This window comes from Boleophthalmus pectinirostris, unplaced genomic scaffold (genome assembly GCF_026225935.1).
Source record: "Boleophthalmus pectinirostris isolate CB_2022bp ecotype Guang Dong unplaced genomic scaffold, ASM2622593v1 HiC_scaffold_20, whole genome shotgun sequence".
Lineage (NCBI taxonomy): Eukaryota > Metazoa > Chordata > Actinopteri > Gobiiformes > Gobiidae > Boleophthalmus > Boleophthalmus pectinirostris.
The window spans coordinates 7,846,738-7,860,641 of record NW_026571153.1 but is presented as its reverse complement, the minus strand read 5'-3'; the positions used below and the strand labels follow the sequence as shown (position 1 = coordinate 7,860,641).

The following is a 13,904-nucleotide window of genomic DNA, read 5'->3' as shown; positions in this document are numbered from 1 at the left end:
TAACATGAACCATCTCCAAAGTGATGGAAGAACAGAACAGAGTCACCATCAGCAGAACACTCCTCTGTCACAGAAAGAACACTCATTTTCCACTGAGTTATGTCCTTTAGTCCAACAGAAGCTGAACCGCATCAGTGCACAAGGAGCAAGCTGTTGTTTTCAGCCCTTAGTTTATGCAAATTAGCTATGTGGTTTTAAGTTTCGTTTCTGTAAAATGTAAACAAATATGCACAAAGCTGAATTAAACCATTATTACTCACTTATCCACCCACATTTACATTCATAAAACACATTCACCAAAACAGGGAGGCAACACCGAGCGAATTACACCACGATCTGCCAATGGATCGTGGACGCCTGGGCTAAGAATCAGTCTCAATTGTCCTCTGTTTGTTTTGCTTAATGCTCTTATAATCCGGTGCAATTTATGTATGAAAATAAACAAGAATTCAACATTATTGATATTGCGCCTTATAATCCGATGTGCCTTATAGTCCAAAAAATATCCATTATCAATCTGGAATGGCTCCCATCAATCTCTTTCAGGTCTTTGAGGCAGAGTTTGATAATGATAATGGAACTCAAAATCTTTTACGTCCCACCTGAGGGTCACAACCCAGTCTTTGGTAAACACTGGTTTAGATGAAGGGAACAGAACTTTTGACATTTTATGATTGATGAGTAAAATGGGCGTGTTTCATATGAACTTTGCACAAGAAGACTTTTAGTATCACAGCATTGATTGTATTGAACCGTATCAAATTGATTCGAAATATATCGTATCAAATCGAAAGTGCACTGTATCGAGGTATATATCGTATCGGCAGCGTCTTACTGATACGCAGCCCTACATCTCACAGTACGATAGTCACTGCGATATTTTGGAGAGGCTAATAGAATTTTAGATAATGTACTTTTTGCTTTTAAAATACCTTGACAAGATTTTGGTGCGAATCATTACTGTCCTAAGTCCAAGAATTAAAGGTTGTATGGAGAATTTTTTTTTTGTTTTTTTTGTTTCAAGTTGTCAATGATAGCATTATAGAGGTGCAGTAGCCTTGTAATTATGATGACCAAAAAAAAGAGAATAAAAATTCATCAACTCTGGACGTGGTGGGGCTAAACATTTGCCAATAGATAACGACACTGCCTCGTTATCTGTGAGCTGACAGGCTGTCAATCAATCTCCCTACGTTTCTAGCGTAACTGACTTGCCTGCGCGCCGCCGGTACGTGGTTTACGTACGACTGTCACGCAGTCCACAGACGCAAGACGCACAGACGCTGTTTACTCCACCAACGCAACAGTTCTTAGCGGCTTTTTTTGACCTATATCTTCCTCGCAGTTCGCACAAAGTTTGTTGCAATGGCGACAAGAATCCAGGAGCAGTTAGCCGCAAAAGAAAGTCCGTTTTTGAGGTCGCTGAAAGAAAAAAGACAAGGGGAAAAGCAGCGAAGCCAAACTAAGGTGATTCTTGAAGATTCATTCCAGCGATGGCGCGACTGAAGCAGACGCAGGGTCTAAAGACTGACGCACTGGTCCACAAATTACTCCTGGACAGGTCACTTCTGCTTATTATGAAAACGTACTTTATTTCCAAGAGCGAGACAAACGTTTTTCAGGACACGAAAGCGATATCCTATGTCTGAAAACGTAATTTTCAAGGCAAAGAAAGAGTCCACTTGCTGCTGCGTGTTGTAGCTAGTTCATTTGCATTGAATCTCCGCGCAACTCTTCTCTGCTCCCCTTTCCTGCTCCTGTCCCCGCTGCCCGATCCGCTCTTCCCCCTGCTCCTCACTTCTCCGGGCGCGGAATCTCCGCACACTCCCTCTCCTCTCCTCTCTCCTCTCCCTGCTCCCCTGCTCCGCTCTTCTCCCTGCTCCTCACTTCTCGTCCGCGAACAAAATGTCCGCACACCCGCTCCCCCCGCTCCTCACTTCTCCGTCTTGCCTAACCAACACTGTAGTTAGTTGTTTACAAGTCATGTGCAGCACCGGCTGTAAACAAACCTGTTTCTGGCGTAAGGAGGAGGCGGGAGGAGGCGTTTCTACGTAGGAGCTGTAGGGGAGGGGGGGTGGTTTCACGCATGCGCAACATTTGAAAAAGGACAAACAGTCGCTGGATTTCTCGTTCCTTGGAAAATCCTCTATACAACCTTTAAGATAAAAAACACGTCTTCGCTGAAATGGATTATGGTCTATGTAATTTCCTCCATTTATTCACTGTAACTACAATAAAACAATGGGTTTAAGCAAAAGAACAGATCTACTGTGACACCCCACGATATCATTGTGAGACTTTTGACTATTTCTGTTATTGTTACGTCCCTGGTATCCGCCCCGCACCAAAAACTGCGTGGACTCAGACAGATCAGCCGTGAGCCGCACAAGGTTTCGAAAATCAAACACGGCGGCGATCTTGCAGCACAAAGTTGTCAAACCGTGACAGAGCGCAACCTTTAGTCTAGGACAACCCATACGGCGTGATTTATAGAGCAGCATAGCGCATCTTAACATATTGTTGCCTTCAATATTTCATTTTACTTTCTGCACTCTTCCCGTCACCTTTACCTTGAACACAAAAGATGCTAAGAAACGGTGAATTTACGAAGTTTGAAGCGTTATCCACCTTGTCTTACCTCCACTCACTCTGTTTTTCTTCACACTGTGCACTGTGTAACTTTTTGGTTGGGGGTCCGTCACCTGCTTGTTTCTATGGAGATGCTATTGCTCTGCCTGGAATGTCCCACAATATGGCATTAAACATCTCTACTTCACATTTATTCAATTACAGTTGCTCCTCTACAGACATGTAACTTGATCTGGTTTGGTTTCCATGACTATAGAAAGGTTTAATGTCGTACTGTGAAACATTCCGGACAAAGCAACAACATCTCCATGGAGAAAAGCATAAAATGTGCCCAGGTGACCAGATTTTCAAATTTTTAAACTGGGACAAAATTCTAAACTCGTATAAATAAATAAAATTGTGAAAACAGTCTGTAAGATTGTGCATTAGTCATAAAACTTCTGTTGCTGCATTTTTTTTTTTGCTTTATGCTCATTGGTAAATAATGGTTTTCTGAATTTTGGCTAAAAAACTGACAATTTATGCTCCTCTTTACTGCTGGTGAGAATCAGATTAGTCAAAAATTGTGATTGTGATAGTTCTGTTTTAGTTCTGGTTTAGAGTTGATGTAATGGCAAAGGAGAAATTCAATTTGTTGATGTAATCCTGGTTTAGACCCGGTGTGGATCAAATTGGTCCAAAATTGGAACACCTGGGACATTTCTTGTATAAAACTGGGACAAATCACTGGTTTTGGATAAATCTAACGGGACAGGCGACACAGGGCTCAAAGCTGGGACTGTCCCGGGTAAATAGGGACGTCTGGTCACCAAACCTCCACCACCTCCAAAACTACACAATGCACCTTTAAATTGCCCTTTTTACACGGTTCCCAGGGTCATGGAAATCCTGGAAAAGTCGTGGAAACTGAAAATGTCATTCTCCAGGGCTGGAATAGTCATGGAATTTTGTAAATTCAATTAAAGTTTTGGGAAAGTCGTGGAATTTTAGTATCTCTTTCACGCAACTGCAACGTTCTGTTGAGTTCTCATTCGGCTATTATGATTATTTCTGAATGTACCTTTTTTTTTTTTGTTGTTGTTATAAAAAGAGATGACAATAAATGCACTGACAGTATTTTAATCTGTGTATCATTCATTCATTTGTTTTTTAATATAAAACCAAAAATAAGAAAAAAAACAAAAACAAGTGTTTCCTTCATTATTTATCTCCAAAACCAAAATGAAAAAACAGATAACGATTCGAGACTGAGACCAGATCAGCACCAGGCCCGGACCAGACCGGGACTGAGACTGAGACCAGACTAGGACCACAAAGGGACCAGACCGGGACTGAGAACGAGACCAGGCCGGGACCAGGCCGGGACCAGACCAAGACTGAGACCAGGAGTGAGACTGAGACCAGGCCGGGACCAGACCGGAGGTTCAGAGCCCATGGCAGGGCCAGAGCTTGAAGTTGAGGCTCAGAGTCAAACCTCGGAGTCTGCTCTGGTCCCCCTCTGGTCACGCTCCGGTCCCGCTCTGGTCCCGGTGTGGTCCCAGACCTGGATCAGTCCTAGTTCAGTCCGTATGCAGTGCAAAAGTTCAGCATCGCAGTCACAGAAGTCACGTAAACGGGAAACGGCCGTTATCTGTTTTTTCCATTCTTCATTTAAACACAAAATCGAAAACTGAAAAAACTAATTTTGGTTGTGGAGACAAATAATGAAGAAAACAGTTGTTATTTTGTTTTCTTATTTTTGGTTTTATACTGAAAAACGAAAGAACGAATGATACATGGATTGTATTTTGAATGTTAAAAAACTATAATCCCAAACCATAAGGTGAGTGGAAAGGGTGAACATTTCATCTTTAGTCCTAAAACTGTGATCAGTTCTACACATGTAGGTGCTTTCATGAAAAAGTCATGGAAAAGTGCTGAAATTTTACCAGTGAAAAAGAGTGGGAACCCTGATTTTACACGTTTACTTTCATCTGGTTGAACTTTTAGCTCTCAAAATCAAACCCGCAACCACAAAAACCAAACCCAACCAACAAACCACATCACCCATTCAAAGCATCGCTCAGAACACGCCCTGTGCTAATTTTTGTATCTCCGCCGCTCGCCAAAGACCGAGCTCGCCGCGCTATGATTGAGATGAGTTACGAGATCGCCCAGCCTCCTGCCAGAGCATCACTCAGCGGAGCCATTAGCCCATCAGCAGGTACAAGCTAAATGTGCGACTGCGGGTTAGCGCGGGGGTCACGAGTGATCATAACAGCCCCAATGTGCTCATCCTTCATCGGGGAGAGAGCGCGCGCCGACGGGGTACGAAGCTCCAGATTTATCGCACATAAGGTAATAATAGCACTGACGATGTTAAAATACCGTGAGGAGTAAGTCGCCATTAGCCGCGAGCTGGCTAAATGCACGGATGAGTAATATTGGTTCAACAAGTGAGTTCAGGAGTCTGTGTGCGATGAGAGTGTGGAAGAAGTACTCCATTTTGTTACTTAAAGGTGCACTGTGTAACTTTTTGTTTGGGTGACCAGTTTGTCAAAGCCTGATCCCGTCAGACCTCAGAATCTAAGCAAGGCCTGGTTTGTACTTGGATGGGAAACGACTGGGAAAATGAGGTGCCACAGGGGGGCGCCAGACACAAAAACTGCCATTGTGTCCTTAGGCAAGACACTTCACCCACATTGCCTCGTATGAAAGTGGTGTGTGTGTGCGTGAGCGTTGGTGGTGGTCGGAGGGGGTGATGGCGCGGATTGGCAGTCACGCTTCCATTAGTCGACCCCGGACATGTCAAACTCAGGCCCAGGGGCAAAATTCGGCCCACGATATAATTATATTTGGCCCGCAAGATCATATCAAACATGTTTAACACTTTATAATAACTACACCTTATTTAGGCTTAACAAAGCATGAACAAAGACTTAATTAATAATGATTCACACTTAGTAACAACTTACTTACTACCTTAATTAGCACTTAACTCGCCTGTGCTGTAAATAGCTACTCATAATTATTTCATACTTAATTACTCATGAACTAACCATTTGTGTACAAATTTGGGCATTTATTAATGATTAGTAAGCTATGAGAGAATGATTTACTAATAATACAATGCAATGATAATTCAGGCAGCTGTTATCTGTTAGTTAAGTCGTTTTAAAAGCTTTTTTAAAGTGAAGACTAAATGGTTAGTTCATGAGTAATTAAGTATGAAATAATTCTGAGTCACTATTTACAACACAGGCAAATTAAGTGCAAGTTAAGTGCTAATTAAGGTAGTAATTAAGTAGTTACTAAGAGTGAATCATTATAAATTAAGTCTTTGTTCATGCTTAAATAAGGTGTAGTTATTATAAAGTGTTACCCAAATATTTATTAAAACTGGCTACAGAGAGCAGGGGTCTCCAAACTTTTCCCCCATGTGAGCTACTTTTACAAAATGAAAATCCCAGTGAGCTACTTATTTTAGCAATGAAGAAAATAAAGTATATGTAAGAGCCATGGCAGGACTTAGATGAGGTACAGTTGGATAAAACGTAAAACATAAACCATTATTTATTTATGAGTGCACAAAGTCAGACATCAACATGATGAACAGGCATTTAATTCATCACATTTGAGTTATTCAGGACAATATGTGTAATTCAGAAATCCCTTGGTGAGATACTTGGAAGGGAGCTCCTGAACTACAGGTTGCAGACCCCTTCTATAGAGACATTATTTATTTAAAATGTTGTTATTATTTTATATAATGCTTGAAAAGGTTTAACATTACATATCTTGAAAGAAGAGAAAACAAGTAGATGTTGTTGAAATTTTACAATAAATATTTAGTTTGGCCCACGACTTAGACCCAGTTTTTAATTTTGGCCTCTGTGAATTTGAGTTTGATGCCCCTCGTCTACCCCATGGCAGCTGTGGCTACAACAGTATTTTACCACCACCGGGTGTGGAGTAAATGAATAATGCTCTGTAAAGATTTATATAAAACTTAAAAAAGCTCTCACTGCAAAAAAAAACTAAATCTAGTCAAGTTAAGAAGAACTGAATTAAGAAAGTTTTTTATCATAATTTGATTAAATTTCACTTGACAAGTAAAATGATCTGCCAGTGGAACAAGACTTTTTGTACTTAAAATATGAAAATAAGAGAAACAACAACTTTTTGCAACTAAATCTAGGTAGAAAAATGTACTTGTCAAGTTGAATCTACCCAAATAAAGTCAAATGTTCTTTAATTTTCATTTTAACTTACCTAGATGTTGTTTTTTCCAGTGCTGCCTCATATTTATTCAATTACAGGTGGTTTTATAGTTCAAAAATACATAAACGGGCATTCTTACTGTGAGCAAGGTCGCCTCTCCACTGATCTGACCTGTAACTCTAGTTTGGTCTCCACGAGGATAGAAAGGTTTAATGCCACACTGTGAAACATTCCAGACAAAGCAACAACATCTCCATGGAGAAAAGCATTTGACGGACCTTCCACCAGAAAAGTTACATAAAAGTACAGATCCCACAGCATAAAAACACTCAAGTAAAAGTAAAAGTATCACATGAAAAAAACTACTTATTACTTCTGTTCCTCCTCTATTAAAGTACCGGTTTAGAAATGTACTTAAAGAGAAAAAAGTAAAAGTATTTCACACAGATTTTGAGGTCTTATAAAGCTTCCAATGTGGCGATGTTTTTAAAGATCTATACAGAATTTATTTTATTCACTAGAAACAATTGAATCGATGCTTTTTAATTATTTTTTTTTACTCAAAATTATGAATGTGGTAAAAATAAACCCTCAGCTTTTTCTGTCTCTATAAACATAAATAGATATGTAGATATACAGTAGATATATAGATACTTTCTCTCAAATGTTACTGAAGTAAAAGTAAAAATCAGTCAAGAACAGATACTTAAAAACTGCATTTAAGTACAGTACTTTACTTTACTACTTGTACTTCGTTAGGGCTATAAAAGGGATGAAACATTTTGGATTTCACACCAATTCTTGATCAAAGTTTTGCATCAGATTCCAACAGATTTATTTCTTTTTTAATTTGAGAGGAGAACAGCATGTACTGAATTAACTCTTGATCAGTTTTCAAGTCACGCCTGTTAAAGCTGCCTTACCCAATTCTCAAGGAGGAAATTTAAATTAAAATCCAGCTTCCTTCGTCTACCAAACCCTTCGGCACATCGTTAGTATTTACATGAATTTTTTGGCAATTTCACAGCTTCAGAGTGTTGTGCAAAAAGTTCAGTTGCTCCAGTAAAAGACGTAATATGAAAGCAGCTCTTCAGATCAACACGAGACAGCCGAGCACGGTCTGCATTTCAGTCTGAGAGTCAGGAAGTGCACCGTTAGCATAGCCGAATTTCCCTTGGGATCATGCAAAGTGGAAAGCATTTATGAAGAATGAGGAATAACTTTAAACTGCCGTATCTCTCCGGTCCCAGATGTGATCACGACGCCATAACCCGCCTTGGTCATTTCACCCGTCGGCGATCGTAATGTTATGGTTGATTTCTCGCGGTATTGAGGCAGGGGTCAAATGCACACAGAACATTTAACTGCAGGGACAATAAAGTGCACCATAACCTCTCCTCAGTCACTGGTGCAATCAAAATGCCATAACTGACCTGTCTGGCAATTTTTTTCTGGTAAAAAATAGTGTAACGCTACTGAAAATTTGGTTCCTTTTTCAATTCGGCACGTTGTTACTTTTTTGTGTACACAGTTGGGCCGCACCATAGACAGTCCGCCTCGGTCGACAGTCGCGCCGGGAGAGGGCACAGCAGGCATTGATCCCACAGCCCCGGGAAGCGGTGAGGTACAGGTGGGAGGAGCTGTAAAGCATAAAGCCGGAAAGTCGTGCCACCTTCACCTCGAGCCTTTCCAGAGCCTCGGAGGAAGTGCACTCGGCAGGAGCCAGCAACACCCGGGGAGAGGTCCCTCGAGGGGATCCTCCCGCACTGTTGATCACCCGGGCAGACTGCATGGACCCCACCCTTTTACCTCCTAATGGTTTCATGTCCTCTCGAACTCTCTCTTCAAAGTTATTTTCAGCTTTCCCTTACAGTTCTTTTTTGACTATCTGTCTCGTGCCGTATTTAGCCTTCAATGGAGTTTACCACCAAAAAGTCAAAGTAACATGGCAAAGAAGAATTTCAATTTGTCAACTGGACAAAAGTTTATTTGGTCAAATATGTTTTGCAGCTCATCCAAGCTGCTTCTTCAGTTCTTCTTCAGAACCAATTCTCCTTTGCCATTTATCCTACCTGAACGACTGAGGGATTTTTCACATACCAAAGTAACAAACAACATAAATAGTTACTTTCCATACAGGGTAACTAAGTAAAGAAGTAGAGAAGTAATGAGTAACGAGCAAACACTACTTTTTTAAAGTAACTTCCCCAACACTGAGTATGGGTCAAATGTACAAGAAACATTTAACTACAGAGACAATAAAGTGTATGTTAACCTTTTATTTCCCCAGCACCAGGGGTGATCTAGAAGCTATAATCTACCTTGGTCATTGCACCTGTCAGTGGTCATTTCACCTGTCAGTCACTGTAGCATTATTTGGATTCCTAGTGGTATTAAGGTGTGGGTCAAATGCACAAGAAACATTTAAATACAAGGACAATAACATATACCGTAACTCTGTATCGCTGTATCTGAGCGCCAGGTGCGATCAAACTATATTCTTGGTTGGTCACTGCACCTGTCAGTGGTCATTTCACCTGTCAGCTGTCCTAATGTTATGTTTGATTCCTAGTGGCATTAAGGTGTGGGTCAAATGCACAAGAAACATTTAAATACAGGGACAATAACATACACATTCAACTCTGTATCACTATATCCGAGTGCCAGGTGCGACCAAGCTATAGTCTTCCTTGGTCACTGCACCTGTCAGTGGTCATTTCACCTGTCAGTTGTCACAGTGTTTTGTTTGATTCCTAGTGGCATTGGAGTCTGGGTCAAATGCAGCTGAAATATTTACCTACAGAGAAAATAAGGTGTACTTTAACTTTAATCTCTCCAGCCTCAGGCGCGATCGAAACCATGATCCACCTTGGTCACTGCACCTGTCAGTGGTCATTTCACCTGTCAGTCGCTGTAAGGTTTTGTTTGATTCCTAGCAGTATTGAGGTGTGGGTCAAATACACAAGAAACATTTAAATACAGAGACAGTGACATACACCTTAACTCTATATCTCCAGGTGCGATCGAGCTATATTCTTGCTTGGTCACTGCACCTGTCAGGGTCATTTCACCTGTCAGTCTTCCTAATGTTATGGTTGACTCCTCTTTATGACCAGATCCAGTCCAACAGCTGGTCCCCGTCTGCTCCACACTCGGACAGGCCGCAGAATGCCCTTCACTTGGCAGCGGACGGACGGCGAAAAAAATCACCATTCCGCCTGAACGCCAGCATCTCCCGCAGACCCGCCACACTCCGATGCAAACGCTAAATCCAGCCTTCTTTTCACGCCAACGTCCTGCCTTTGAACGATAAACCCCGGAGAGCCTCAGGTGGACGGTGGACAAAAGCGTTATGGTCATCTGGTCGCCGAAGATTGCGTCAAAGGAGCTGTAAAGAGTCGTCGTCTATAGGAACATTCGCCGTTTTTAGAAATAAATACAGTAGTTGACAAAGTACGAAGAAGGGGACGCTTTTTTACGATCAACAAAAATTTTATCTTAATGGACCTGTACCAAACTTTATTACTAGTAGTTTAATGCCGTTTAATGGAGTGGTGCGGTTTAATCTAAAAGCAACAATTAAATGATATTGCCCATACATTTTACAAGGACCTTTTTTGTAAACGAAACCACGATGCAGCAACTTTATCCACACAATTTTATCCAATCAGAGTTGTTGTTGAATAAGAACTACATGGAAACAACTGTCTGTAGTTTCTTTATGGCACATGTGGCAAGGCCAAGCCATTTATGTGGCCCACAAGGGGTTAAAAGTTATAATTTATTATTATGTTGTGACTCTGTGCCGATACTACATCTCCCACAATGCACCGCAGTTGTTTCCCATGAAGTGACTGCATCTCGCCACAAGAGAGGCCGAGAAAACTCATCAAATTTCCCCAAAAATGTCCAAGAAAAGAAAAATTTGCTATTTCATGAATGTTACTGAAGGAGTAATGTGAATGTTTTAACTTAAACCTTTAAATCAAATCCAATCCACTTTATTTCTACAGCACATTTCATAAATAAATGAGTTTCCTAAGTGCTGCACAATACAGATAAAACATATCCAATAGAAATATAAAGTAAAGCTCTACTTAACTCTTCTAGTCCTCATCAAGACAATAAAACCAGTCAAATCAAATAAGAGCTAGAATACCAGTAAATAATAAAAAGGTAAAAAATAAATCAAATACAGACTTTTACAGTTTTGTCACATACCGATATTACAGTTACAGTTACAGTCTTAACTTTACAACCGGCTCTTTGATGTCAAACATGATCCAAATGTGGCCCTTGGTGAACATGAGTTTGACACCCCCGCTTTATGGTCTCTGCACCGTTCGTTCTTTTCTATTTCAATTAAGAACGAAAAACAATAACATGGGAAAACATTTTGTTATTTCATTATTACGTTTTAGTGTCGAACAAAAAAGGGGAGTGTGCCTATGTTCCCTCAGACTTATGTTCCCTCATTTCTAAGGTTTTTAAATTAGGCCCTATGTTTCCACATTTCCTTTATCATCAATTTGCATCAGATTTTATCCCAGTTTCTAACAATTTGGTCATCAGTTACACCCAACATATTCTCCAGCAGCAGTTGAATACAGATGTAATGTAGAGGCCATGGTGCAAAGGATCCTGTGTTGAAATGACTCTGAATCATATGGTATAAAAATAAAAATGACTTCACTAAGAGTTTCATTTTGAGAAAAATCTTAGAAATAAAAAAAAAAAATCTTAGAAATAAGGGAACATAGGGTTGACCTCAACAACGAAACAGATTTCTACCTCTTTTTCCAATATTTAATTTAAAGTTTATTTCAAATAACACCAATAAAAAAACAGTCTCGGTGCCTATTTTAATTTTGATATTTTATTCTCTCTGGTTTATATGACTCGGATGTTCTGCAAGTGATTTCAGTGTCAATTGAACAAAGTTTTATCACGTAGCTGCTTCTTGTTTCTCATCATGGAGTTCACTAATTACTTTCTAAGATGCAAAAGTAAAGGCGTCGCTATAAAAGAAGAGGACATGTTTGTACACAAAATTGCAACAATTTTTCAGGTAAATCCTTCTAGTAGCAGAACTTCCAGAGCAAATAAACCAGAGAGAATAAAATATCAAAACTGATATAGGCACTGAGACTGTTTTTTGATTGGTGTTATATGAAATGAACTTTAAATTAAATATTGGAAATAGAGGTTGAAATCAGGTTTTTGGTTTGACACTAAAATGGAATAATGAAATAAAGTGTTTTCTCATTTTATTGTTTTTCATTCTTAATTGAAATTCAACATCAGATCAGAGTGAAAAAAAGGGACTAAGTGGACATTCGGAAACATGGTCTTCACTCTTGTTTTTTTATTGACCTAAAAACTTGCTTTCTGACTGTGAGTGGGCTCGCCTCTCTACAGATCTGACATGTAACTTGGCCCATGCTGTGGGACACTCCAGGCAATATGTCCAAGGAGAGAAGAAGGTGACGACGGACTCTCCACCGAAGTTAAACAGTGCAGCTTTAAAAACAAGTTCCTACCTAAACATCCCGTATATCAGTTCCAATCCGTTTTCTGTACTCAGTATCAACAGTATATTTGCAATAACAACCCAAACTTACGGACATATCGGCTGTATTTTCACACCACGGCGAAGAAAAAAAAGTGAATTTGGAAACATCACCTCCGCTCGGTGAACCAGCAGAGCGAGCAGGCAGTGGTCCAGGACGGGGTGATCGATGGCGGGCTGAGGGCACTCGAGAAGGCCCCTCATCACTTGAAGAGCCACTGGAGCGCGCTTATCTGCCTCTGCACTCACGCCCAAGAGGAGGCGCCGTGGCAATCATCTCAAAAATCTATTTATCTACAGGTGGGATTTGTCCTCGGAGATGGCACGGACGTAAGATGAGTCGAACGCTTGGAAAATCTTCTTGTGTTGTAATAGCGGCAGAGGCGGGTGGTAAGACAAGATTGCGTTAAGAGTTATGACGACAAGGAGCGTTCGTACTTCATTAAAGCAACACTGCGTACGTTTCTGGAGGTGGCGCATCACCACGGAAACAGAAAGATGAAACTGCACTTCGAAAGAGTTGGCATAGGCTGTAAAAAGAAGTCTGACGTCACGCATAGTGTTCAGGTCCAGTCAAATGAAGCTCATGGAAGCTTAGGCTTGTATAGGAGTGAATTCACAAAACAAAGAAAATAGGGAAATAAAAACACCAGGATCATGTGGAGCAGGTTAATACGAATATTTTAAACGGTCCAGAATTTTGGACATAGGACCTCATTTCCTCGTGAGCCAGAGGGTTGGAGACGTGTGGAGACACTTTTTAAAATATTCCATCCAGTCCTTGTATTTGCAGAGGTCGCTGGTGCTAGGCTAGTGCATGTCAATGGCCATAGTTATCCTGCCACTAAAAACAGTCTTACCCACTCCACAAAACACCCAAAACAAATCTATTATTACTTCAGACTGTCGATGTAAATGTCTGTGTCTCTGTCTGCATGACGTTTCCTGGAAATTGACTAATTTTGCGATTTCAAGTAACTTTTTACAGACTTTATGGACTTTCTATGTAATTTTTTATCCAAGTTTTAGCTTGTCTTTGCAGAATAAAATGACAAATGATTCAAATACGCCTTATTTATTTGTTTCGCTGTGTTATAGTACAGTATAATTTTCAAGTGTCTTGAGCAACTTCTGAAATCCTGAATATATTGGCCAGATATGGAACCAAATGCTAGCCTGATTCATGAACCGGTTTCACTTCGTGGAAATCATCTGACCTCGCAGCATTAGGATTTGTTCACTCGACAGTAGGCGGGTACTTTTTTAAATTAAGCAATTGCTGCTATTTGGTTGTGACGTATGTAATGCGCCAAATCCCGTAGGAAGAAGGGCAATAACGTCTTTCTCCTTGATGAAATTCACCAAACATTCTCTTTGTTCCAGCTTTAAATCCTCGATCTCAGGAATAGTTCACAACACAGAATGTATGTCTCTTCACTGACTGGCTGGGGCCCTAACTCGCACTTCTGGGTTTCTTACAAAACATCTAGTGTATTCTGATTCCTGACCTAGTTGCTGGAGAGAAATGAAACTGAGCGGAGGCACT

The 13,904-nt window shown here is 40.4% G+C and overlaps 1 protein-coding gene across 1 annotated transcript in view; it reads right to left on the bottom strand.

Moving 5' to 3' along the window:
- sorcs2 (sortilin-related VPS10 domain containing receptor 2) overlaps positions 1-8,614 on the bottom strand; it is a 332,144-nt gene extending 323,530 nt beyond the window's left edge. Inside the window, exon 1 of the mRNA XM_055156812.1 lies at positions 8,319-8,614. Coding sequence (XP_055012787.1) covers positions 8,319-8,614 — 296 coding nt within the window. The remainder of the gene's footprint in view (positions 1-8,318) is intronic.
- Between the last annotated feature and the right edge of the window lie 5,290 nt (positions 8,615-13,904).